This window comes from Amblyomma americanum, chromosome 2 (genome assembly GCF_052857255.1).
Source record: "Amblyomma americanum isolate KBUSLIRL-KWMA chromosome 2, ASM5285725v1, whole genome shotgun sequence".
Taxonomy (NCBI): Eukaryota; Metazoa; Arthropoda; class Arachnida; order Ixodida; family Ixodidae; genus Amblyomma; species Amblyomma americanum.
In genome coordinates this window covers 661,030-688,659 of record NC_135498.1, presented here as the reverse complement: position 1 = coordinate 688,659, position 27,630 = coordinate 661,030, and the positions used below count along the sequence as shown (strand labels likewise).

General features: G+C 50.1%; 1 protein-coding gene across 1 annotated transcript in view; it reads left to right on the top strand.

The window, feature by feature from the left end:
* Positions 1-27,384, top strand: part of LOC144120414 (sodium- and chloride-dependent GABA transporter 1-like) — a 166,557-nt gene extending 139,173 nt beyond the window's left edge. Inside the window, exons 11-13 of the mRNA XM_077652757.1 lie at positions 7,278-7,378; positions 15,942-16,115; positions 26,905-27,384. Of these exons, the coding sequence (XP_077508883.1) occupies positions 7,278-7,378; positions 15,942-16,115; positions 26,905-27,102 (473 nt within the window). The 3' untranslated portion in view covers positions 27,103-27,384. The remainder of the gene's footprint in view (positions 1-7,277; positions 7,379-15,941; positions 16,116-26,904) is intronic.
* Positions 27,385-27,630: the final 246 nt, after the last annotated feature.

Sequence of the window (27,630 nt, the reverse complement as noted above, 5' to 3'; positions counted from 1 at the left end):
AGGAGAGGGCGGACTGATGCAACCAAACAATTCCTCTAAAAAACAAATGAAGTCTTTCCGAATTACCACGTGGTCCACAGTGAAATCCTGAAAAACCAAAGAAAATATCTCCTTTCATATTTGCTAAATGTCTCGAAGCATTGGGTTACGGTTACAAGGGTCACCAAAATAGCCAGCGGTGACTTGCTCCTAGAGATCCGTGACAAAGTTCAGGTAATTAAGCTTTAAAATAACCTGCCATTTGGGGATATTCGTGTGTGCGTCACACCCCACAGGTCAATAAACACAAATTGATTTTATTCATCTCACCGAGGAGGAAATGCTCGACGGCCTCGCCGATAAGAATGTCACAAAAGGATCAAAATAAGAAATGACAAGAAATCTCAACGAATCACCTTTTACTGACTCTCACTTGCTGCGCAATGCCTGATTCTATTGAAGTGGGGTACACAGAGATTGCAGTAGGCCCATTCATCTCAATCCCGAGACGTAGCTTCAACTGCCAAAGATTTGATCATGGCTCCCAGAGGGGCTGCGGCCGCAAAACTTGCGCGAAATGCGCTTCAAAGGAACACGCCTGTGAAAGCTGCAATGCAGAATTCCGCTGCGCTAACTGTGAAGGGAAGCACCCTGTCTACTCCAGCTCTTGCCCATCGTGTAAGTTTCCACAGAAAATGAAATAATAACATTGAAAACAAAAAAAGTAAACGTTTTCTTCAAAGAGGCAAGGACACGTATCAGAATGGCAAGCAATTTTTCTCTCAACCTACACACAAACTTTGCCGATGTGGTGCGACGGAGCGATCTGTCACACCGGCCTCTGGCACCTGCCCAGACCACACGCAGTGTGGCAGGGCCATCCTTTAAGAATCATGAGTACCTTAAGGATCATGAATTTAAGGATCATGAGTACCTTCTTCAAGAAACTAAAGAGCAGGAAGTGGACGTGTAAGAGCCCCAATGGTGAAGCTAAAAATGAAATAAACTTCGTACTATGCGCTGACCCTGGTATCATGCAGGATGTGGAGGTCCTCGGAAAGGTGTGTTGTAGTGACAACAAAATGGTACGGTCTTGAATTAGCTTAGACTTGAAGAGGGAACGGAAGAAATTAGTGAAGCGGAAGCCCTGTAACGAGTTAGCGGCCATCATCATCATCATCATCAGCAGCAGCAGCAGCAGCCTGACTGCACCCACTGCAGGCCAAAGGCCTCTCCCATGTCTCTCCAATTAACCCGGTCCTTCGCAGCATAGTGTAGGCGCAGCTGGCAAACTTCCTAATCTCATCCGCCCACCTAACCTCCTGCCGCCCCCTGCTACGCTTACCTTCTCTTAGAATCCATTCCGTTACCCTTAAGGACCAGCGGTTATCTTTCCTTCGCAGTACATGCCCTGCCCAAGCCCATTTCTTCCTCTTGATTTCGACCGGGATGTCATTAATACGCGTTTGTTCCCTCACCCATTCTGCCCTCTTCCCGTCTCTTAACGTTACGCCTATCATTTTTCTTTCCATGGCTCGCTGCGTTGTCCTCAACTCCAGGACTTCTTGCGGGAGTTTCGTCTAAGGTGCGACAAACGTCGATAGTTAAACACCGCATCATCACGCATGAAGGAGCTCGCCCCATCCATCAGCAGCCCTATCGTGTGTCCCGTCGGGAGCGAGATGCTATACAAAGACAGGTCATAGATATGCTCACGGACGGCGTCATCCAACCGTCAAGCAGCCCGTGATAGTCTCCTGCCGTCCTCGCTAAGAAGAAAGACGGAACACTGCGATTCTGTGTAGACTACAGGAAGCTGAACAGTGTGACAAAGAAATACGTGTTTCCGCTGCCGCGTATCGACGGCTCCGTCTTCGTCAAGCCAAGTACTTCTCTTCGGTAGACCTCAGGAGCGGTTATTGGCAGATAGAAGTCGATGAGAGGGACCGTGAGAAAACCGCCTTCATCACACCGGACGGGCTCTACGAATTTCGCGTCCTCCCATACGGGCTCTGCTGCGCTCCGGCCACTTTCCAAAGAATGATGGACACCGTCCTCATAGGTCTGAAGTGGCAGACATGTGTTGTTTATCTTGACGATGTCATTATTTTTTCCGCAACGTTCACGGAACATTTGCACCGCCCCAGAACTGTCCTCGAAGCCGCTCGTTCTGCCAACCTCTCCCTCAAACCACAAAAATATCACTTTGGGTTCACCGAATTGAAGTTTCTCGGGCACGTCATTAGTGCTGATGGAATCCGTGCTGACCCAGAGAAGCTTGCTGCCGTTGCTGCCTTTCCGGTCCCCATTCACAAAAAAGCAGTCCGACGTTTCCTGGGCCTGTGCTCCTACTATCGTCGCTTCATTAGAAACTTCGCCCAGCTTGCCAGCCCTCTGACGCTCCTAACCAGGGATGATGCATCATTTTCCTGGGGCAATGAACAGCAAACTGCCTTCGACGAATTACGACGCCGACTCCAATCGCCACGAATCCTAGCACATTTCGACGAACGAAGATGCCGAGACGGGGGTACATACGGATGCGAGCAACGTCGGTCTTGGCGCCGTTCTCGTCCAACGGCAAGACGGTGTCGACAAAGTAATTGCCTACGCCAGCCGCGCACTGTCGCGCGCTGAGTTGAACTACTCTACCACCGAAAAGGAATGTTTAATGGTAGTCTGGGCAGCAGCTAAGTTTCGCCCATACCTATACGGCAGACCGTTTTGCGTCGTCACCGACCACCACTCGCTGTGCTGGCTGAAAAATTTAAAGGACCCTTTCGGCCGCCTCGCACGTTGGGCATTACGCCTGCAGGAATTCGATTTTACCGTCACCTATAAGTCCGGCCGGAAACACACCGACGCTGATAGCCTGTCACGCGCTCCCGTCGAACCTCCGGACACCATCGACGACGATAGCTTCCTGGGAGCGGTGAACACGTCTGAGCTCGTTTCCAGACAGCGTGCCGACGCCGAGCTGCGTCTGCTCATAGAACATCTCGAAGGTGGGCACCCTGAGATACCACGGTACCTGGCTCGTGAGCTGTCATCGCTCTTCCTCCGGAGCAGGGTGTTTTATAAAAAGAACTCTACTTCCAGTCCGACATCTTACCTGCTCGTCATACCGTCTGATTTACGGGATGAAGTTCTCCTTGCCTGCCATGATGAACCAACTTCCGGCCACCTTGGTGTTACACGCACCTTGTCCCGAATCCGGCAGAACTACTACTGGCCTCAGCTCACTTCAAGCGTTATGTCCGGACATGCCGGCAATGCCAGCGGCGGAAAAAACCGGCGCTCAAGCCTTCCAGACTGCTTCAGTGCATCGAGCTGCCCCAAATACCATTCGACAAAGTCGGCATGGACCTTCTGGGGCCATTCCCTCTCTCGTCGACCGGCCACAAGTGGATCGTAGTCGCCACAGACTACTTGACCCGTTACGCTGAAACGAAGGCCCTTGCGGGAGGTACTGCCGCCGAAGTTGCCCACTTCTTTATGCACGACATCGTGCTTATACACGGCGCCCCATCGACCATCATTACTGGCCGAGGCAAGGCGTTTACAGCCCGGCTCTTGCGTGACGTCTTAACGCTTAGCCATACAGCTCATCGAGCAACAACAGCGTATCATCTCCAAACCAATGGTCTAACGGAATGGCTCAACAAAACATTAGCGGACATGATCTCGATGTACTTTGACGTTGAGCATAAAGCGTGGGATGAGATCTTGCCGTACGTCAGCTTCGAATATAATACAGCGACGCAGGAAACCACCCAGTTTACCCCGTTCCGTCTCGTCTATGGCAGGGAGGTCCGCATGATGTTGGATGCGATGCTCCCGTACGGCGATGCAGAGGTACCCCCTGAAGCAGGCCACTTCGTGGAACAAGCTGAGCAAGCCCGTCAGGTGGCCCGCTTGAACATTAAGGACCAGCAGTCCGTCAATGCTCGACACTATAACCTTCGGCACAGGGACGTGCACTACGAGCCGGGTGACCAGGACACCCGTGCGCCGCAAGGGGTTGTGCGCAAAGCTTATCAATAGGCATTTCGGCCCGTACGAAGTCCTGCGCCGCCTGAACAGCGTCAACTACGAAGTTGTTCCCGATGGAACTGTGGTCGCCGGCCGTCAGCGTTAACGGCCTGAAGTCGTCCGTGTAGTGCGCCTAAAACTGTACTTTTCGCGTGATGTGTGCACGCTGTGTTTCGTACCTTTGTCTTCTTACCCCGCGTGCGAATTTGACTCTCCTCACCTCTCAACTAGCGCCAGATGTATAGTTCACCTCGCACCTATTTTTCGTTTTTTTTTCCTCCTTCTCTACCTGTACATAACCCATTCCACATCTCCACATTCCACATTCTAGACGATGTTTGCTTTCGCGGGGGGGGGGGGGGGGATTAATGCCACGTGCCTAACGCGCCACGCGGCTCCACGCTTAGTCAAAATGACGACGAAGCGATGGTTGGCTATCGAGGCGCTCTGGCTCTGTGACCTGGACCCTGGCTCTCTAATTAAAAGCTCTCAGTCTTGGGTTCTCCCCGGCGCCTACCTGCACGGCTCCTCAGGTAGTGACAATATTATGCCATCACTAATTATAAATGAAAAGACCGTAACGTCTTGACAAGGTAACAGGGCAGTTCGCCGAATTGGTTTTCGTACCGAGCGGGCAGGGCGACTGCTTCTGTAATGAAAAGGGTGCGCCACACAAGCCCTAGCATATCACTGCTAGAACTGGTATGCTATCCTGAAAAGCAGTCAGTGAAGAAAGACCCTTGCCATCACATGGGGGTTCGAAAATGAGCCCTGTGCCTTCAGAGCGTACCAAACGAGTGAAACCCGGAAGCACGACACGTTGCATTTGAGTACAAGGTGCCCTTTCGTTGGAGCAATGTCTGACGGTCTTGTTTGTTGCACCTGCTGTGGAAAGGGTGTTGTCGAAATTAAGTGCCCATCAGAGAAGTGAAGGACGTTACAGAGATGGTTCCTGCCTAGAAACTGTCAATGGTGTAGTACAGCTCCAGCGACCAAGTACAGACACAAATGACGATGTGCCACTTCCTGGTGTGGACACCTAATGTGCTGCATGTGGACAAGGTACAGAAAGACGAGCAGTTTTGTGGCGAAATTCTGGCTGCCGGAAGGGAATTCTTCATTCATGCAATCCTGCCCGAGCATTCACCGGCTGCTTCACCAGACAGCACGCTGGTCCAGTGGTTAAGTCTCCCAGTGATATCTATTGCTTTTGCCGTGCACCAAAACTGGAAGGATGGTTGCTTGCGACAACCCTTCCTGTCCACTTTTCATGCGTAGCACTCAAGCGAGCATCAAAAACCGCACTGCGGTTTTGTCTAGAGTTTCCGGAAAGGACCCAAGTACTAAGCAACCTGTAAATCAACTTAGACAACTGCCTCATGTTCCAGCCTTGGAAGTGAGTCTTGAGGCTGCAGAACACCCGGCCCCATATCGGAATAACTGAACTATGGTGCTGAGAAATGAAAATGCCATCAGCAGGTTCAGAGTCTCTTTTATTCAGATATGCTGGAGCAGGATTCACAGTCACTCATCCACTGAGGCTGACGCCTGCTATCCAGTGGCGTCCTTTGGTGCAGCAACAATTGATACAAGTTCGACAGTACACAACACGCAGTTACAATTTCGTCGAGTGGTGTGACTTTATCTCCTGGCCGGCGCACAACGTAATCGATAGGCACTTCATATTTCAGAATGAAAAGTACAGGATTGCACTTAAGTCTGCTTAAGAGCGGAAATGTGAAAGCCTGTCCCTTTCCTCGCTTTCTCCCTCCATTTTTATTTGAGATTTTGTTTATTTTCATGTCTGCACTTTTTATTTTTATTTTCTTTTTTTCTAACGCGGTTTTTTTTCCAAGACGCCAGTACGCGTGCCATGACGTCATCGGGTGACGTCGAGGTGTTATGTCGACGTCCGTGGCTGTTGTGACGGCCAGATGTTATGTCGACATTCGTGGCTATTGTGACGTCTAAGTGTAATTTCCATGTTTGAGTAATTACCTAATTACAACTCATCCACCAAAATCTCATCACGCACTATCTAATGCAATCAAACTTTTGCACATTTATCTTCACAGGACGACGTAATCCTGCGGACAAGTTTCGTGCACACGAAACACGGGATGAAGCCTAGAATTAAGTAATTAACTGATTACAACTTATCCACCAAATTTTTCTCACAGCAAGATCTCATCACGCACTATCGAACACAATCAAACTTTTGCATATTTATCTTCACATGATGACGTAATCGTGCGGACAAGTTTCGCGGACACGAAACACGGGACATAGCCTAGAAATGCTTTCGCATTAATAAACTTATTCCTAATGAGTCCAATTACTCTTTCCACATGTATTCGCACGTTGCGAGCTTTCTTGTGCTTTGCTTATCTTCTGCCGAAAGTTGTCTTTTTCCCTTGGTGTACGCTGGCGCATGAATCCTTGCACAGTATACTTTCACTTATGTTGAAACCCCTATCTGCGATTACGACGTCACCAGGCACCAGGAGGAGGAGGAGTTAACCGGAAGAGTAACCGGTTTGCTACCCTGCAGGGGGGAAAGAGGTGGGGGGATAAAAGGTGAAGGAGAAGAGAGAGTGGCAGGAAATTGAAGTCAAAGTGGGCAAGCGTTCGGTAAAGTCAAAGCCTATCGTGCAGCGGAGCAGTGCCTTTTTCACCGCCGACGATCGCCACGGCCAGTGGCCGAAAATCTTCGTTTCCGTCAGTGGGCGGGTATCACCAGGCAGCAAGTTGTCCAAAAAAACCGCAGTGTTCAGTTATATGTTTATCACCTGCCCTGCCTCCCCAACCTTCAGATATGTAAGTAAAGACTCCTTGTGGAGCAGTCCCACTCAGGAACTTAGCTGTGTTGCTACCTTTATACGGCGACCATGTTTCACTTGGGAGATACGATGATGGCCTGTCTATCAGGGCAGTCTATGATGACTGCTACATTAGCCCCGAACGAGTCGTAGAATGCCTGTGGCATTGTCCGTTGCGCAGCGTCTCGCGGGAGCCAGATTATCTCGTCTTTAAGCCTGCAGTATGCCACATGCAACCACTTGTTGAAAACGCATTCAACGTCATCGCGACTTGAGCCAGTTCTCTTGCTAGTTGCCCACCCTCCACGCTGTGGTAGTACTTGTCTAGCCGGAACCGAACGCGGCCGTCGAAACGGTGATCGAGCTGTGGCGTAGTCCGTCAGTGATACTTTCTGCAGTCTACGTTCCTCAGCTGGACTAACGGTGTTGCTGCTCTCTCGTTTCCAGGCGGCCACAACCTTCTGAGCGGCCAGAACGAGATCATGCACCATGTGCCGTACATCTACCTCAGGATTTGCTGGGGCCTCATCACGCCGCTGGTGTTTGTGGTGAGTCGGCGTCTCAACACGCAAGATGGCTAAACTGCGGTGGAGGTCAGAAGCGATCACGTTTATGCGTCGCAAGCACACATGGGATCGGGCCCGACAAGAGAAAGGCAAGCCGACTGCGTCATAGACGTGCCTCAGAAGCCGTATTCTAGAGCTTGCACTGATTGGCTCTTCGCCGCGGCGGCGACTGAGCAGCTGAAGCGGGCCGCGTGTCGATGGCCTCCGCCAAGAACTGGATGAGTGCTCACTCGCGCGGTCGCTTTTTTTTTCTTCTTTTCGCCTCTCGGCAGTCGCCAGTTTGAAAGCGATTCGACCAATCCTAGTCTTTTCTTTGTGGAATTCCGCTGCGAACAGGTTCTAATTGCAGGCACCACATGCAGAGACCCGCTGACACCAGCCTGCATTGTCAACTGACACGCTTTCACCGCTCCGCCCCGTGCGAAGAAAGCGACACATGGAGGAGAAAAAGCGGTCGCTTCTGGTCTTCCCTTTTCTGGGAACCTTTCTGCTCGCTTGGGACACCTCAATGGGACCAAGCGGGAGGCTGACCGCATTTGAAATAGTGTGGTATGGGGTGCACAAGCGCGCACGGGACCTCCAGCGATGTGGACCACTTAATTACTCTGTTTCACCAAATAAGCACAAGCCTTTCCTCGGTGGTGGAGCAGCCGGGGAGGAGTTTTGTCCACCTTCCATCTGCGCCTCGCTATGCGTTATTTAATTATTAGGGTCTTATAATATAGCGCTATTCTAGGTTTGTTGAGGGATGGTGCGGACATTTTGCTAGAAAAACTTGCCTCCCTGTATACGCAGCAGGGTGTTGAACCGGAATTCTTTCGGGTTCGGTTCGGGTTCCGGTTCACGGTTTTTCGGTTTTAGTTCGGGGTTCGACTCCAGATGGACATTTCGTTCCGGTTAGAACCGGTTCAAACGAGTTCAGGGCCAAAAAAACAAAACAAAATGTGAGCGTAGATGGGCTTCAGCCGACCTTGTTATGATTTTACTTTTCTCTGTGGCATCGGTATATCAAATAAACGAAACCAAAATTTGTTTAATGCGAGATGTATTCACTTTACCCATGTTAATTTACGGTTCGCTACGAAAAGATAAGAATTAGCGGCAGGAGCCACAAAATGAAATGTACTTAGAATTAACGTAAGACCTCTGTCACACGGCATTCCTCGAAGGCCTTTCCAGCACCTCAGCAGCAGGTATTGTGTATTGCCTAAGCCACCCGGGGCGCTCGGTGTTGCTGCAACAATTTTACTGTCTCGAAATCTGGGCATAAAATATAAACACAGGTCCAAAAAGCAAAACCATACAAACTTTTCGTAATTTTATAAGATGTTTTCAAACATCGTTAGGTGAATAGGTTTTTTTGCTTTTAGTTTTTGACGTTGAACGGCACTGCGATTGCAGGTCCTCGAAGGCCGCGCCCTTGGGCTCAAAAGGTCTCGGATGGGCGCCTTCGCCTCCAAGGCCCTTAGTGGCAAAGGCGCAACATCTGTGCATGGGTGTTGCCAGATAACTTTCACTGATTACGAGAAAGCATTCGACTCGGTGGAAACCTCAGCAGTCTTGCAGGCATTGCGGACACACGGTTTAGAAGAATCTTATATGAAAATACTGGCAAATATCTATAATGACTACGCAGCTACCATAGTCCTCAAAGTCACCAATGAAATTCGAATACGGAAGGAATTCAGGCATGGAGATACGATATCGCAAATGCTGTTCACAGCCTGTTTACAGGAAATGTTCCGAGGCCTAAATTGGGAACACTTGGAGATAAGAGTCGCCCGTATAACAAAAAATTTTAAAGACTTTGTCACTGTTAAAATTATTAAGACGATTTTGTAAAGAGCGATCGATGTATGATAAAAAGATGTTGCACAAAAGCGGTGCAACCCATGAACCTATACATATGCGAGCATTGAAAGCGTTTAAATCTTGAGAGACTCGCCAGAGATATAACTGTCAGTGAAGCGGTGCGTTGCATGTTTTCTTTAGCGTTAAGACACATAAAGCGTTTCGTACCATTGTGAACGAAGGTGACAACACTGTGTTAGTAAATACCTTTTAAAAGTCTTGGATGCCCTCGATATAAGTGATCCCTCCCTGGTAAAGAATTCAACTCACATTGTTCGTTTTTTTTCAAAATAGCAGTGATGTAGATTATGCCTTCTCTATCGATGTGGAAGAGCTCATTTATGCTGTGCCTCATCCTGAACTGTTCGCTGCCGTCAAAGATTGCATAGATGAAAATGGTGCTGTTGATTTTTATAATGCAGCAGGTATCATGATGGTGAACTTTTTAGCACGTTTAGAGTTTTATCTTTGTAGCACTTTTATGACATTTGACGACCAGTATTATCTGCAAAAGAAAGGTGTTTGTATATGTAGATTATGCCTTCTCTATCTATTTGGAAGACCTCATTTATGCTGTGCCTCATCCTGAACTGTCCGCTGCCGTCAAAGATTGCATATATAGATGAAAATGGGGCTGCTAATTTCCAAAATGCAGCAGGCATCAATATGAAGAACTTAGACTTTTATCTTTGTCGCACTTTTATCAAATTTTACGACAAGTTTTATCTGTACAAGAAAGGTGTTTGTATAGGTTCATGCATTGCACCAGTTTGGTACAACGTCTTTTTATCATACATCGATCGCTCTTTACACGATCGTTTTAATCATTTTAACAGTGACAAAGTCCTTAAAGTTTTTCGTTGAATGGTCAGCTTTTTAATTCTATTGAGCAAGAAATTCCCCATTTCATATGAGCAAACGCTGAAGTCTTTTCTCGATGATTTTAAACTTCATGGCAAAGGGCTAACTGATGAGCTTCCGCGGGAGGGTATTCTCCAGTTCTTAGACACGTTTAAAACTCAAGGAAAGGCTTGTTTGCTGGGCGTATTTCCCTCGTGCCCCAAAAGGCCGGCACCGTCTGGAAGACGTTGAAGTAACGAGCGTTAGCTGTTTTGTTTACTAGAATTGATATGAATGAGATTAAAGGGAGGTACATCCATGTGCTTCTTCGAACACACTGTAGTAGTGAACGTCTCGGCGAAACGAGCGCATCTCAGAGGAGCTCCCGAGGGAGACGGCTCATTACCGGTGGATGGATGGAACATAAGACCGTCCCCTTTGAAACGGGATAGATTGCCACCGTTCTTGGCTACGCGTGCACGCACGCCGCCTAGAGGAGCGATCGACGCCTAGCGCCATCTATCAGAGAAATTACGATGCACGTCTACCCGTTGTCGAGTTACACCCCCTCAAGATACGTCCCAAATGGAATTTGCTTCGTTTGGGGGGTCAAGGTGGGCCTAGAATTCGGCTTGCGGTGCGATATTGTAACGCTTCAATTAGTAATTGCATGTATACACTGTTTACCTATTATTTAATTGTGGTTTTATTTCTATACCACAAGCCATAGGGTTTTATTTGCCTACCAAATTCGATACACAACTGTCCCCGGAATTGGTGCCCCTTAACTGTTGTCGGAGTATATATAGTAGTTCCGCAAGGGGCAGGTCGTTGTTTCTGCAATGCTATTGCAGATGGCGCTACAAGTCTCAATGCTAGATGTGCTGTTTTCTAGTTGCTTCCACAGGTGGCTCTAAGATCTCAGGGTGGTAGCAGACCCCACGAAATCTCGAAGCGGGATGAGTAAGAGCTTTTGCCATACAGTTCTGCACATTCCAAAATAGTAAAGACAGGCATTGATTGCAACGCTCTGCCAGGAGTCCACGCTCCGGAGGTCGTGTGTCCATGAGATGCAAGCAAGCTTCGATCGTCACTTGTGTAGGTCGTTTTAGCTGGCTGCTCTGGGTCGGTGGTGGCGTCGGTGGCGTAAACGCTGCGGAATGAAATGAAGCCCGGAACGCGCACGACTGCTGCGAAGCCCCTGGAGGGTCAACAGAGACCGGAAGTGGTCCCGTACATGCACAAGGTCACCCGCAGCCTAAAAAAAAAGGTGGCTAATCGGTTTGACGTGCCCCCAAGAAACTCGCTGAACTGTGCGATCGCGTCACTTGCGAAGACTAAAAACGGGGCTGTCAAAAGAACCGCGAAAACCGTTTTGTTAAGTGGGCCATGAACGTTCTATGCAAGATCCGCCTGTCTTGTGCCAAGTGTACAGTCTAGCGCGATTTGAAGGTTATCGCGCGAGCGTCGACCGGCCTAGCGTTCCAGGCGCCTAGCGGCCGGTTTTGGAACAATGAAAGTCACGATTTCGCATTCTTCTCTCCCTCGTTTGCTGTTCAATGCTACAATCATAACCTCCGCGACGAAATGACCACCCTTCCTCTTTATTCCAAGCTTTCCATTCTTTGCAATCGAGTGCGGACTTCGTTACCTCTTATCTTCGCGGACGATAACAAAATTGGTGGGAAAGATTTGGTAAAACTGATCCTCAGCACTGCTTCATTTGAACGACTTTCCGAGTTGCAAAAAATATACCATCACAACATCGCCGCGTCATACTCTCTTTGTGTGCCGATTAGATTTCGAAAAAGATTTTTGCGTTAGGGTATAACTGCTGTTACACACGCCAGATGCACCTTCGTATAGCGTCCAGCTGTAGATAATAGCGAAGCCGCGCGCAATACCATCACTGCCTGTCCGATGGAGCAAAGGAAAGAAAATTGCTTGCCTAGCAGGGAGTGGCGGCTGCTTAAGGAACAGCAAAGAGAGCGAGGGAAGCTGGCCTGATACTTCCCTCGCCACAACAGAGGATTCTGGGGCTTGGCGCTGTTCCTGTTCTCGGTCGACGCTCGCGCAATAACCTTCAAATCACATCGGCCAGACGTGGCGTGCGTTAGCGACCGACTCAGGGAGCATGCGCAAGACCTGGCTAATAGAAAGCGCACGAATCTTGACCACTGCATTGCTTGCACAGCTTGTGAACCGCGTTACCGTTGCGTGTCAATACTAGGCATCATCATCATCATCAGCCTGGATACACGCACTGCAGGGCAAAGGCCTCTAGGCAGAATTCATCAAAAAGCACTCGTGAAACCTTGGGGGCATTTTTTATCAGGAAAGCGGGATCGGATTGTGTTAGTGACACTTCAGTTGCTCTGTACAACGCTGAGGTGATTTTTCTTTTGCGTCTGTAGATATTATAGTGTGATAACTTTCTGCTGGCTACCTTCTAGGTTACTTGTTAAGCTGCGCCTGCGCAGGCCTGTGAATGCATATATGCCGTGGTTCTACCTTCAATAAATCAGTGGCAAGTAGCGCCCGTGTTTGTTTTTCTGTATTTCTGTTTCCTGTCGTGTTCGTGCTAAAAAGGTTATTGCTTTGTAACGAAGCGTATTCCAAGAGAAGGCAAGTATAGCCGGGGGCGCAGAAAGTTAGGTGGGCGGATGACATTAAGAAGTTTGCGGGGATGCAGTGGCCGCAGCTGGCAAGGGACAAGGTTATTTGGAGAGGCCTTTGCCCTGCAGTGGGTGTAGTCTGGCTGATGATGATTATTTGGCAATCGGGACAGAGGACATACATAGTGCTATCGACGGACGAAATGCACTCCAAGCGCGTCACAGTCGTGGTAGTCGCCTTCAAATAACAATTTAGAGAAACAATGTACTGTTATGGCTGGTGTGCCTTCCAGCCAAAATGGATTGAGACGCGTACTCCCTCGCGAATGAGTCTTCTGAAAAAACGCTGTTGTCTGAACTGGCGTTCGCGGTGACAATGGCGGCGCCACGTGGCCGAGTGTGCCGCCGAACGGAGCGTTGCTTTCATCAATCACGGAGGGCGGCTGCGTCTTCGACAGAGTTCCCGCGTTTCGGACAACAGGCGGGTAAGTGCAAGGTCGTTCACCCCCCTGCGGGGAAACGGCTTGACATTCCGGTGCCACGTCGAAGCCCACCCGGCAGCTGTGTTGACAAACCGTGACAGCGTCTTTTACCCTTTCCATCGGCGAGCTGAGAGAGCATCAGCACCGCCCCCTGCCGTGGGTGGTACCACCAGTGTCTTCGTCCTCTCATTTGATTGGGCATCGTATTCCCCAGCCAGGGATCTGGGGAATACGAAGGGTATTTAACGGGCTGCTAGTCTGGTACTGAGGGCCAAGAGACACTCGCTTCCCAAGAGACTCGCTTCACACTGTCTTCCTTTGGGAGATCTAAGAAGCTCCCTTTAAGTGAGAGGCAATCTCAGTTACTCTTACTTGTACATTATGTAAACAGTCTCTATAAAGCTTTACTTGCCCTTTCCTTCGTAACCACGTCTGCGATCCTCCTCGCCCCTTCTCCGGCCCGACCACGTTACCCTGATTCCCAACAGTAGCCATATGAAGGTATACGACGCTACGTACAGTCAGAAATGCTCCAAACGCGAAGATTTTGCCGTTGTTTGCAGCAGTCGCAACTACACAGCATGCCGCCATATTCCAACGAACTAAACAGCTGGCAACACGCAAACCGCCGGATCATGGCGACGCACATGCATTACCCACTGGCTTGTGTGGGCTCCAATGCGCAGCTTTCTATAGTCGTTATACTAACTTCATGGTTTTTCAACGTGCGCTGACATCGCACAGCACAGGCGCGTTTTTGCATTTCGCCATCATCGAAATGCGGCCCCCGCGACAGCCACTGAGCAATTTTTTTCTTTATTGCGCCAATGATCCATCTTGAAGGTCTTTACTTAGTACCTACTGTCTGAGACAAGGAATGCCTCCGGAAGTAAATGTTGGAAAACGTGGCTTGGTCGTTGCGCTTATGTTTCGCATATTTATGATACATGACACACAAAAATGAGGGAAGCTATTCCCACTCAGTGATTTAAGAATTAGGGCAGTGCTAACGATTTGATTAAAACCATATACGCAAACAAACATGTAAAAGTGCGAGACTCCAATAAACTCAAGGTGTTACATCAACCGGGCGCACAGTGAATTGCCGAAAGCGTCAGTTAAGTTACCTCTTAGACGCCAGACTTGCTGTAGCATAGGCGGTGTGGCATTTTCGCAAAGCCTACAGCGCAGACAGCTTTCGGTGAGTACTGGCTAGCGCGTCTAATTTTGTCGGAAATAAAACTGTGCCGGGTTGCAAAAAAGGTGAACGGATTCCCGAACCGGTTCGGAACGGTTCTAAGATGGCGGCAAAAATACGTGTTCGAGTCGGACGCTCTGCGTGAAGGTACACAGATGTGCTCTGGCTTGTTATGTGGGACGTTAAAGGAGTGCAGACGCAAAATTTCGAACGCAAGCAAACGATACGAACTGCTTCGTGGGCGTAATAAGATGCCTAAGAAGTGGCAAGTTTTTGTAGTGGAGCATGATTTAATATTTTTTTGTTGTCCGAAGAGCCGCTTGGAATTTCCACCCGCATCGAATGACGTCAAGGCGCACTTGTCCCAATTGTTGTGACGTCACCGAACCCCGTGGTCGTTCAGTGGCGGCGACGTCATTGGTAGTCCAGGTGGGCCGCCGGTCGACCGTGACCTCAAAGGTAATGCAGCGCTGGCGCCGACCGAAACTGCCGGTACAAAATCATGATTACTAACGCTACGCATTGGCGTTTGGAGCTCATTTTCGTGATCACTAGGTCTGTTGACCTATTTCGTGGCAAAAACGGACGCCCCAATACTTTGTGTCTGTACCCATTCAAGCTGAATTTTGCGTAAGAGATGAATGGATGCGGTGGCATTTACGCGTCCATTATGCTCGCATCGAGCAGTTAATTGGCTGCCATAAAAAAGCAGTGGGAAACGCTTTTGACGATAGCAAAAAGTTACAAGCCTGCCGACGGGAGATCTGTAGATATGTAAATATTGAAGGTAATCGTCCGTTATTCCGATGTGTTGCAAAATATTTCTTTTAAAGTTTTTCCACCGCACGCATCGAACAGTTAAGACTGCCATAATAATGCAATGAGGAACGCTTGTGGCGACAGCAAAAAATAAAAAAATGGCGGTGGCTTAACTTGACTAACCTCGGAATTCAGCGAAAAGCAAGCACGCTTGCTAAGCGTCTCAGGCTCGTCCATAGTAGCTCCGCTACACGCTCGCGACAGTCGTTCTGCATATACCCGCATGACCACGTGGCTATTACGTGGTATCACATGGTCTTACACCTTCATCGGATTTCATCACGCGGCTTCACACCACCCATCGGACGTTCATAAGGTCAAATTTTAACCCAAAGGTCACCCAATGTCAAAGATCGAAGGTCAACTAAAGGTCATGGGTCAAGATCAGGGATCAAGGGTTGGACACCATAACTGTACCACATATGGTCATACACGGCTAACGTGGTTGGGCTGAAGGTCGTTCAAGGTCATTCTCCGGCCTACGCGACAACTGCTTTACCTATCGTAGTGAAGCTCTTCGCTTCAAAAATGTAAGCCTGCCGACGGGAGATCCGTACGAAAGATACGGAAAAGTATGCGAAAAAATTGCGCTCATAAACTCTTTCAAAAATGTTTCTGTCCAGAACTGTCGGGCATGTCTCACTTATTTACTCGAAGCTTGTAGTGTATTTTCGCTCTTATCAAAGTTTACAGTGAAAGTGGCCACGGTTTGCCGTCAGTGTGTGCTCGTGCCGTCGCAGGCGATCATGGTGTGCGGGGGAATGTCCCTAACGAGGCTGCGGTACCGCAACAAGCACCATTTCCCCATGTGGGTGGACATCGTGGGCTGGGTGCTGTTCGGCCTTATCGCCAGCGTGGTGCCCGTGTTCGCCGCCAAGGCACTCCACAGGACGCAGGCGTCGGGTATCATCGAGGTGAGCCGCTTGCCTCCAAGTTGTTGTTGTTTTTGGAGCGCTAGCACTAGATGGGTGACTAGTAGAAGAGCCGTCGCTCGACATTCTGGCTCGGGTAAGCTGGCAAGAGCGTCGCGCCATCTGCAGCCAATGAGTGGATAGAGCGATAAACGCGGTGGCGTGTGCCATAAAGAAGAGGCGAAGAATGAAGTCGCCGCCGCAGGAACTTGCAAATGGTAAATCATGAATGAAATCCGCACAATATGAACAGCAACGCTAAAGAGAGCGCCAACGATACTTGATCACGCGATGCAGTACAGCCGAAACGGAGAAGCGGAGACCGTGCAAGTCTGCTATGCGGAAACAGATGAAGAGCGAGAAAGATTAAGAGGCGATCGATCGCGTCGCCGGAGAGAGGGAACGGCGATTCGAATCGCAAGGAGAAAGCCGAGGCCTCGACTGCAAAAACATCTGGGTAGAACTTGAGTTTTCGTGCTTATAGACGTGCTAGCGCCTCGATCGAGCGATGGGACAAAAGGCAAATGTGCTCTGCCTGACATCACCGCTGATAAGCAACATACATGAGCAAGGGCAGTTATCAGCACAATTTAAACGTGCACACGACAAATGAACCCTCAACAGCTATCGCTGAATCTCGCTGTACACAATGGTAACAGTCCTGTCAGTTTATTTAACGCCAGGGCGGTAGTACCCCTATGCCAGAAAAAATGAGTTTCTACCGCACGAGGCGGATTTAAGGTTGTTGACGGCGGAACTTATCACTGATCCGTCAGAGCAACTGTGGTCAATTCCCAAGCATCTCACCCAGACGAGCCGAACACCAGGGAAATCTTGTACCCATTAAAAACCGGTGGGGATCGAGCCCAGCACCTCCCGAATGCGAGGCGGATTCTCTACCACAAGGCCACGTCCTGCAGGGAGCAGGAACACTAGCTGAAGGCTCGCAGCGGGTGCGGCCGGAGTAGAGCAGCTAGTCAATTGGTAGTGGCTCATGGCATACACTTGTCGGAACTCCCACACTATAGGTCACAAAAAGCTCTGCTACTGTTTTCATCAAAGGCCCGCTCAAAAGTTGTAAGAAATGGTATAGCAAAGGCGTGCCTTCGCGCCGCCTTACTGAAGGTTTGCTTCCAACAGGGAGACAAATTGTTTGCAGCTAGGTATCCGTTATCGGTAGTTGCTGCAGTGTCTCAGAAATTAATAAAATGTGTGAAATCTGACTTTAAAGCTGTTCAGCGTGGCGATTCGTGTAATGGCAAAAAGGTTGCGGGCATCCCATATCAGCCTGATAACTTAAAAACGTGGCCCATCGCTATGGGATAAACGTTGTTTCTTCTGCACCTCTGAAGCTGGCTGTATTGTGTCCCCGCATTCGATAGAAAATTGATATGTCACCCAGTAATAGCCCTTTCAAGTGTAACATCAATCACAAGTCACTGTGTGTACCTTGCGCGTGTGCGGTTGTATACAAAGTTGCCTTTATTCTGTGGGAAGGTGTATGCTGTCCTGGCGGGCCGGTGTATCAATGTCCGTCTGAAGGAACATTTGGGGGCCTTGTCAGCCGACCCGTACTCGCGCGTAGCGCTACATTGCAGGAATTGCAAAGAGGGTAAAAAGAAAGATGAAAAACGGGGCTGCCAACGTCTGCTTTCGCATTCTGACATACTTCATCGTCGTCAGGTTCGTTTAACATGGGGAAATACCAAACAAGAGGTGAAAAGTGCACCAGCCTCAACGCATGAAATTATTTATGTCAGTGTCTTACTTGCTGTTCGCACAGGTGTATTTGTTTGTGTGGTTCTTTGTTTCTGTGTGTGTATATTCCCTGTGTCTTTAGCAATAAGAGTGGTTGTCCTGTTCCTTACGTGTCGAGTCGTTGTCTTTGTTGTGTGGAGCAACCGGCCCTTCCGGCAACCTATATAGGCCACGTCACCTTGTGGCTTCATCACAACCTGCTCCCCGGACTGTGAACAAACTGCCCATCGTGGCAGGTCCGTGGCAGTTATATTAATGATGGGTCGCGAGTTGTTCGGGGATAGCAACCTGGTTCACACAAGACCCACCGGTGGCAGCACCTGCCTTCGCAGTGCAGTGCTGCATTGCTTAATCGCTGCACCACTGCGCCCAGATTGGTACGCGTATGGGGGCTCCCAAGGATCTATGAATGTAGAGTAGAGAATGACCAATTCCGCATATGTGGGCATTAGCCCATTAATGCTATCCCGTGCCCCTCCAGTTTTTGTAGCGGGAGCTACACTGGGCTACGTAAGCCGCATGTAAGGTCCCTTGATTACCTTTAGCCGCACGTGGTCGCACATAGCTTGCATCGCGGCCGCCGCTTGGTATCGATCGCTACCCCGGCTTTCCGTCCCACGGGATGCTCATTTTTCGAACATCGCCTTGTGGATAGCACTATCGGTGGTGGTGGTGGTGGAAACATTTATTGCCAAATACAGGGGGGGGGGGGGTGCAAACCCCCTAACATGGCAGGAGGCAACCGTTAGGGGGCTGTCCTTACAGGGCAAAGGACAGCCCTTGGAGGGCTATCCGCTTCAGGGCGTCGGTAATTATCCGGCGCTGGTCAGTAGCAGCGGAGCTGGCCAGGAGAGTCTCCCAGTATGACTCCGCCGTGGTGGGGGATGGAGGGTGTGGGATGGTAGGACATGTGAGGAGAACATGAAGGAAGTCTCCCGGTTTCCCGCAGAGCTTACAAGAAGAAAAGAATTGATCGGGGTAGCGGGCATGAAGGAGAATAGGGTAGGGAGCAGTTCGGGTCTGGATTCGCTGCCAGTGGGAGGCCTGGGTTAAGGTTAGGGAGGGAGCCGGCGGTGCGTAAACGCGCCGGTTATCTCGGTAGTAGGCAGGAATATCTTTGGACGTAAGCAGACGCTCCCGGGATGGCGGAAGAGGTCCAACTCCGGCCCGGAAAGTGAGACCTCGGGCGAGGGAGTGGACCTCCTCGTTACCCGGGAGGCCTGCGTGTGAGGGAGCCCAGGTAAGGGTTACGGGTTGGGTGGTGTGCCAGAAGCGTAGAAGACGAGCCGCGGTGCGGGATATCAGGCCTTTGGCGAAATGGGATAGGGCGGAATTTGAGTCGGAGATAATTTTGGTGGCAGAGGTGGAGGCAAGAGCGAGTGCAATGGCAGCTTCCTCTGCAATTTCCGATGAGTCTGTGGTGACGGATTCTGATGCGATTAATCGGGCCTGAGATTTAGCGACGGCGAGAACCATGCGGCAGCCCGACGAGTACGCTGCCGCGTCCACGTAGGCTACCTCGGGACTGTTGCCGTAGAGCTTGTCCAGGGCTTTGGCGCGGGCTGTCCTGCGTTCTCTGTCGTGCTCGGGGTGCATGTTCTTAGGGATTGGAAGGATGATGAGATTGGAGCGTAGGTCTGGAGGTAGGATAACCCCTTCGGTAGGATGGGTGATCGGGGTGATGCCTAGCTGACAGAGTAGAGTGCTGCCTACCGCGGTACTCGACAGGCGGGTCAGCTGTGCTGTTAGGGCGGCTTCTGCCAGCTCCTCAAACGTGTTGTGGGTACCGAGGTTGAGGAGCCGGGTAGTAGAGGTGCTGGGGGGGTAGGTGGAGGGCAACCTTCGTGCAGCTCCTGAGGAGCGCCTTGATGCGGTCCCGCTGCTTCTGCTTTAGGGGGAGGTAGGGTAATGAGCACGCCGTGCGGCTCGTGATGTAAGCTTGGGTGAGGCGGAGAGTGTTCCGCTCTCGCAGACCCGCACGCCGGTTCGCCACGCGCCAATGAGACGGGTGGCTTGCTGGGCTTGGGTCTGGAGAGTTTGGATGGCGTTGCTATGCGCGCCGTGGGAGTGAAGGACGAGGCCCAGGATGTGAATCTTGGAGACCAGGGGAATGGGTGGTATCCTAGAGTGAGTGAGATGGGAGAGTTGGCAGGGTCGTGCGGCCTGGGGCGGTAGAAGAAGAGTTCTGATTTAGAAGGGGAGCAGGCTAGGTCGCGCGAGCGTATGAGTCGATGATGTTGAGGGCCGACTGCAGGTTGTGTTCCATGTCGGCATCACTGCCTCGATTAGCCCAGATAGTGATGTCGTCGGCATAGAGGATGAAATGTATGTCGGATATTTGGGCGAGTTGGAGAAGGGCTGTATTAAAGAGGATAGGAGACAGTACAGCATTCTGAGGTGTTCCCCGTGCTCCCAGTGAGACACCGGACAGCCGGTGGTCGCCCACGGTGAGTGTGGCTGTTCGTTCGGAGAGGAAATCGCGAACGTAATTGTAGATCCGCAGGCCTACGCCTAGGGCGTGGAGGCCCTCTAGGATGGCTGCGTGGGTAACGTTATCGAAATTTTTTGTTAGGTCGATGCCGAGGATAGCCTTGGTGTCGCCCTTGGAGGAGTCAAGGATGTGGTACTTTAGCTGTAGAAATACGTCCTGGGTGGACAAGCCCGGGCGGAAACCAAGCATGCACGAAGACATAAGGTTGTTCTCCAAATACCGCCTGAGCCGGGTCTGGAGAATGCGCTCCATGAGCTTGCCCACGCACGAAGTAAGAGAGATGGGACGGAGGTTAGCGGGGAGAAGTGGTTTGCCGGATTTGGGAATAAAGACTAATTTGGCTTCTTTCCACTGAGGTGGGAGGGCGCCGCGCAGCCAGCATTCGTTGAAGTAGTCGGTTAGGGCTTTGACGGAGGGGGAATTGAGGTTGCGGAGTGCCTTGTGCACTCCGTCGGGGCCAGGAGCTGAGGACGCGTTGAGGCGCTGAGGTGCTGCCCTCCCTTCCGCCTCGGTGATCGGTTGGTCGAGAAGGTCGTTGGGAGAGCCTGTGTAGTCAGGGTGGTCGGCGGAGGGGTATGCGGGGAAGTAGAGATCACGAAGCTCCTCGAGAAGTTCCTGCAGGGAGGCCTCGGATGTGTGTATGAGCTTTATGAGGTTGTGTTTCTGGTGTGTCTTGGACTGAGTCGAATCAATGAGATGGCGGAATAGGTTCCAGGCCTGGGGCAGGCTCACGATGCCGTCCAGCTTGTTACAGAGAGATTCCCAATTTTGCGAGACAGAGTTGCAGCATGCGTCTCAATCTCCTTGTTGAGCCGGGCCAGTCGGCGCCTGAGTGTTCTATTCCAGCGCTGACGCCGCCACCTCCTTTCGAGACCCGCCTTGGCCTCCCTTAGGTGCAGGAGATGGGAATCCATCGCGTCTGCAGGGCAGTCCTCTGGGAGTTGGCGACTCACGGCGTGGACGTCACGCTGGAGTTGGTCGCACCAAGTGGCTATGTCTGAGATGGTGTGCAGAGTGCGGGCTGCTCGGGAGGTGCGGAACGTGTCCCACTTCGTGATGGTAGCATCACGAGAGGGTGTACGTGTTGGACCTTCACCCACCGCCTCCCTCACGCTGCGTAGTGGAACACCCAGGAGAATTTGGGTAGTGATCACTACATTATCGAGATTCTCCTACAAGTAGCACTATCGTGCTCGTCTGAGCTGCTGCTGGGATCGCTGTTGTCATGCGGCAGCAACACAGACCGCGTTCCTAGCGTAGTTACCCGGCGTCTCTTAGACATTTTGCCTCACACAGCGCGGCATCCGCAAAACACACCACATCAAGGACGCTACTACTGCGTGACTGCGTCAAAACCCTACACTTTCTTCTGCCTACGCGTAAATGACGCCGAGGCCTCGCACCGCTTTCGCGAAATGGCGGAAGTGGCTCTGTCACGTGAACTCATCTCGAAGCTGCTCCGGCTTTTTTCTCGGAGCGCCTCAGAGCGCTCTGAGGTGGAGGCGAGCGCTCAGAAAGAACCAGCCGAATGTAGTCAGAGCGGCCGGTTTCGACCATGCCGAATGTGCGGTCGCCTCTCAGAGCGATCTAAAGCGACTAGTCGAAGGCACCATCAGTATGCATCTATTTTCTCCAAATTGGCAAGTCGAGCGCGTGTGTTCTCATACGTACCACATGTACCTTTTTTGCCCTTCACAATCACATATATTTGCCAGCCGGGCAAAAACAATAGCGTTGCTGAAAATATTTTTTGTAGGGGGAGCTACACTAGGCTACCAGTCAAGCATTTCGTGGTACAGGCGAGACGCCAGTTGTGCGCATGCGCTTTTACCATGGTACATGCGGGAGGCCAGTTGTGCCCATGCGCCATTTACATGGCAACCGTTGAGGAGGAGTGTGTGCGCCGCGCGCTTTGTCGTTTCCCGCCCTCCTTTATCCTTTCCTTTACGGCGCGGTTCGGGTGTCCACCGAGATATGTGAGACGGTTACTGTGTTTTGCGCGCTCGCGGCGCAATCTGGCATAACGTCACACCGCGCGGCTCGCCGCGGCCGCCGTTTGGTATGACGTCACACCACGTTCATCATCCGAACCGCGCGTCGCCGCATGCGCAGCATTGCGTATAAAAAGCGGAGATGTAATCGGCGGCTGTATCGCAACGCTTGATATGAATGCACAGAAGGAGAGTCCAGCCGCTGCTAAACGGCGGTATAGACAAGAGCAGATTAACTCTTCCGATCCTGTGGTTGTCGCGCGGCTGTTGGCTACTCAACAAAGAGAGAATGAGCGTCAGAAAGCAAAGAGAGCACGGAGACACCCGAACAGAGAGAGGAACGCCTTGCCGAACGGAGACGCCAGGCTGCCGAGCGTAATGGACGCCGCACAGCGGCCGAGATGGAGCCTATGGAAGGCGTCAGTCAACGGCAACCGACCGAAGAGGATGTGAAGGCCCGTCGTGTGACTGATCACACCATTCGAGTTTCCGAAAGTGCATCTGCGAGCCGGAAATTTCAAGCGGACATGTCTCTCATTGCTAAACATACCGTGCCAACAACAAGCTCAGCCAGGGAAACGTACCTCCCGCTACGTATATCCTGGCGTAGCGGAGCTAAGCCACTGCTAATTTTTTTTGTGATTGCTTACATTACACCAACATCACAGTACTACAAATCCGGCTCAGTTAGACGATGTAGCGCGCCCGCCTATGCTTTTTCATGCGCTTTTTCAGTATTCGCTTCAAAAGAGTTCTATCAGCCCCCTCGAGTCATCTTTCCGCGTAGTGGCCGTTCCTGCAGAGTTAAACGCGTCGTCTGTCACACATTCTATTTTGCATGATCACTGCATGAACCCACTGCAGGGCAAAGACCTCTCCCATGTCTCTCCAATTAACCCTGTCCTTTGCCAGCTGCGTCCACCCTATGCCCGCAAACTTCGTAATATCATCCGCCCACCTAACTTTCTTCCACCCCCTGCTACGCTTGCCTTCTCTTGGAATCCTCTCCGTTACCCTTAAGGACCGGCGGTTATCTTGCCTTCGCATTACATGCCCTCCCTAAGCTCATTTATTCCTCTTGATTTCGGCTAGGATGTCATTAACCCGCGTTTGTTCCCTCACCCATTCTGCCCACTTCCGGTCTCTTAACGTTGCATCACTCATTTTTCATTCCATAGCTCGCTGCGTTGTCCTTAACTTGAGCTGAACCCTTTTCTTTAGCCTCCACGTTTCTGCCCCGTAGGTGGGTACTGGTAAGATACAGCTGTTGTATACTTTTCTTTGAGGGACATTGGTAAACTACCATTCATGATCTAAGAGGACATGGGCTCCACCCCATTCTGATTCTAGTTAGTTCCCTCTCATGATCTGGATCAGCGGTCACCACCTGCCCTAAGTAGACATATTTACGCGTTACCACTTCCAGCACCTCGGTACCAATTGTGAACCGCTGTTCCCTTGCTAGACTGTTGAATATTACTTTGCTTTTCTGCATGTTAATTTTTAGACCCACCGTTCTGCTCTGCATGCCTAACTCATTGATCGTGCTTTGCTGTTCATCTCCTGAGTGACCCAGCAAGGCAATGTCATCAGCGAATCGCAGATTATTTAAGTATTCCTCATTAACTCTTATCCCCAACTGTTCCCATTTCAGGCCTCGGAATACGTCCTGTAAACAGGCGGTGAATAGCATTGGCGAGATCGTGTCTCCCTGCCTGACGCCCTTCCTTAGTGGAATTTTATTGCTGACTTCATGGAGGATATGGTAGCTGTGCAGTTGCTATAGACATCTTCCAGTATTTTCACATAAGACTCTTCTACACCCTGGTTCCGCAGTTCGAGCATGAATGCTAGGTTTTCACTGAGTCAGACGCTTTCTCATAATCAATGAAGGCTATATATTGGGGTTGGTTATATTCTGCGCATTTCTCTATCACCTGATTGATAGTGTGAACATGATCTATTGTGGAATATCCTTTAGGAAAGCTTGTCTGATCATTTGGTTGATTAAAGTCTAACGTTGCCCTGACTCTATTAGCGATTGCCTTAGCAAATACCTTGTAGGCAACGGACAGTAAGCTGATTGGCCTGTAATTTTTCAAGTCCTTGGCGTCTCCTTTTTTATGAATTAACATAATGTTAGCGCTCTTCCAAGCTTCTGGTACGGTCGAGGTCATAAGGCATTGCGTATACAGGGTGGATGGTTTATCTAGCACAAACTAACCCCCGTTCTTCAACAGATCTGCTGTTACCTAATGCTCAGCAGCTGCTTTTCCCCTTTGAATTACTCCTAAGGCTTTCTTTACTTCCTCTTTTGTTACTGACGGGATGACGCATTGCTATGCACTACTGTCTGTCTCATTAATGCTCTGATTACATTCGCTACTGTATAGATTTATGTAGAACCGTCGGGCTACTTTAACTATCTTGTCCATATTGCTAATGACATTGCCCTCCACTCTTTAGAGCATGCTCGATTCTCTCCATACTAAACTTCCTTATATCGGCTACCTTGTGTTTATTTATTAACTTCGATAGCTCTGCTAGTTCTATTCTGTCTTTAGGGTTACATGCCCTCATGCTTTGGCGTTTCTTGACCAGATCTTTCGTCTCCTGAGATAGCTTTCCGGTATCCTGTCGAACCATCCCACCGGCTGCTTCTGCGGCGCGCTCCGTAATCATAGCAGTGAGATTATCTTTCATTGTTTGAACATTATGATCGTCTTCCTCACTTAAAGCCGAATATCTATTCTGTAGCGAAATCCTGAATTCCTCTACTTTCCTTCTTACCACTAACTCGTTAATGGGCTTCCGCTTCAATAGTTTCTTCCGTTCCCTCTTCAAATCTAGGCTAATTCGAGACCTAGATCGCTACAACGCACTTTTCCGACGCCCTCCACATCCTTCAAAATGCCAGGGTGCGCGCATAGTATGAAGTCTATTTCATTTTAGTCTCACCATTGGGGCTCTTTCACATCCACTTCCTGTTCTCTCGTTTGCGGAAGAAAATATTCATGATTCATAAATTGTTTCTATCTGCGAACTCTACTAATAACTCTACCGTGCTATTCCTAGAAACTATCCCTAGTCGCCTACCGCCTGGTCGCCAGCCTGCTTCTTGCCTACATTCGCATTGAAATCGGCCATCAGTAGAGTGCACTGTGATTTTACTTTGTTCGTTGCTGATTCCGCGTCATCATAGAAGCTTTCAACCATCTGGTCATCTGGCTGGAAGTAGGCGCGTAAGCCTGCACTACCTGCACTACCTTCAGGCACCACCCACGTTGCCAGCTATATCCTGATTGATGACGAATCCCACACCTAGTTCTCGTGTATCTGCTAATCCGCGATAGCACAGTATGTGCCGACCCTTTAGTACTGTATACGCCTCAACTGTCCTCTTAATCTCACTAAGCCCTATGACATCCCATTTAATTCCCGCTAGTTCCTCGAGCAGCACTGCTAGGCTAGCCTCACTGGATAGGTTTCTAGCGCTGAATGTTGCCAGGTCCAGATTCCAATGGCGGCCTGTCCGGAGCCAGAGATTCTAGCACCCTCCGCTCCGTCTCTGGTCTCGCCGCCGCCTTGGTCAGTTGCTCCGCAGCCGCTGGGGACTGAGGGCCGAGGGTTAATTGGTTTAGTCACATAGGAGGTTGTGGCCAAGTACTACGCCAGCGTGCCCAAATCCTGTTCTGGTGAGGGAGTGCGTTGTCGGTTCTGGTCACCGAGATCAGGCCGCACCTCAGGCCTGGTTATGCAATTCCATCGACACGCGGAGTTAATTTTAAGGCGTAAGCTTTCTTAGCTCATGAGTGGCGAGGGCTTGTAGGAGGAAGTTGTCTGCACGAACTGCCCATCATAAGTTGTATGGTAAATAAAACAAAAATGTTTGTTGATTAAGCAAGAGTTCTTACGCAACATATATGCAATGAAGTAAAAGACTAGAAATTTAGGAAATAAAACAAAGTGAAAATAAATTAAAATAAAAACTAAAGAAAATGAAAATAAAACGAAAATGAAACATGAAAAAAGCACAAGAGAACAAAAAGAGTAAAAATTACAGAAAATAAGCGAAAATCGAAAATGGGGGAGAAAGAGAGGAGAGGGATAGGCTTCCCCAGTTGCGCTCAAAAGCAAACGTACTTGCTATTCTGTACCCGGTGGAGAATTGCGCGGCACCGTGGTTCGAACCCCGGTCCTCTTGCACACGAGGCGGATGCTCTACCTCTACGCCATCGCTGCGTCTTTTTTTTTGTCTTTATTGCCTGTTTTAGTTTACAATAGGTCACAAAGATATATACTGCGCTGCAGTCTCAAATATCAGGAGCGGACGTGTGTTTCACTCACGTGAGAAAACCAAAACTGTTTGAAGGAACACAACTCTCCAATCAAATTGATAACTTCATCACCAAAACATAGCTCCCTGTACGCTTCACGCAAACTTAAATACGTTTTAGCTTCGTCGTTCTCTGACGTGCTCTTTTGTTTGCCTCGTGCTCTAAAGCAATTGTGAGTCCTTGCACTGCGCTCTAATGTGTTTCGTGCATTTCAGAGGGTGCGGGAAGCATTGGAGCCCCAGCTGGAAATGGAGACGCCCACCGACTACTACTGGGAGCCCAAGCCCCTCGTGGTCATCAACAATCCCAACAAGGAGAGCAGCACCAATGGCCAGGCAGCAGGCGCCGCGGCCGCCAAAGCTGCAAAGCCCCGCAAGGCCAGAAACGGGCCGCAAGGAGAGACTGCCATGTGACGCGATGCTGCTGTTCGCTCCCAGGAGATGCTAGGACAGTGAATGCGCCGCAGAACACAAGAGGCTCCATGCTATGCGCACACATCACAATCCAAAGCGAACTGAAGCCATTGTGTAATGCTCACAGTGTTCCTTACTCGAGCTCCGATGGTGCTGCGCAAACCTTCTAGGGAACAGAGACAGAAAAGTGCTACGTAGGCTGTTAGGCAGTGGACTACGTCACAGATATACAACTCCTGTTTCCGTGCTGCAACAATGTCTTTCGTTTTTATTTCATGCCAATTTCCACGGCTCCGTTCTCTATTTCTTTACCGAGTGTTCATGTCTGCCATCGAGCCCTGCATGGCTCCAATGTGTCGTAAGAAGGCACCCTCTTTGCTGTTGGACAACCATGAATGTGCACAACGTGAACTGCGTCACAAGATTGCGTTCTCTACAGATATTATTCTGAACCAACAAGAACACCACTGGCGCAGTAAACAGTATGTCAAGGCTTGTGAGTACTCTTACTGAAGGTCAGCAGTCATG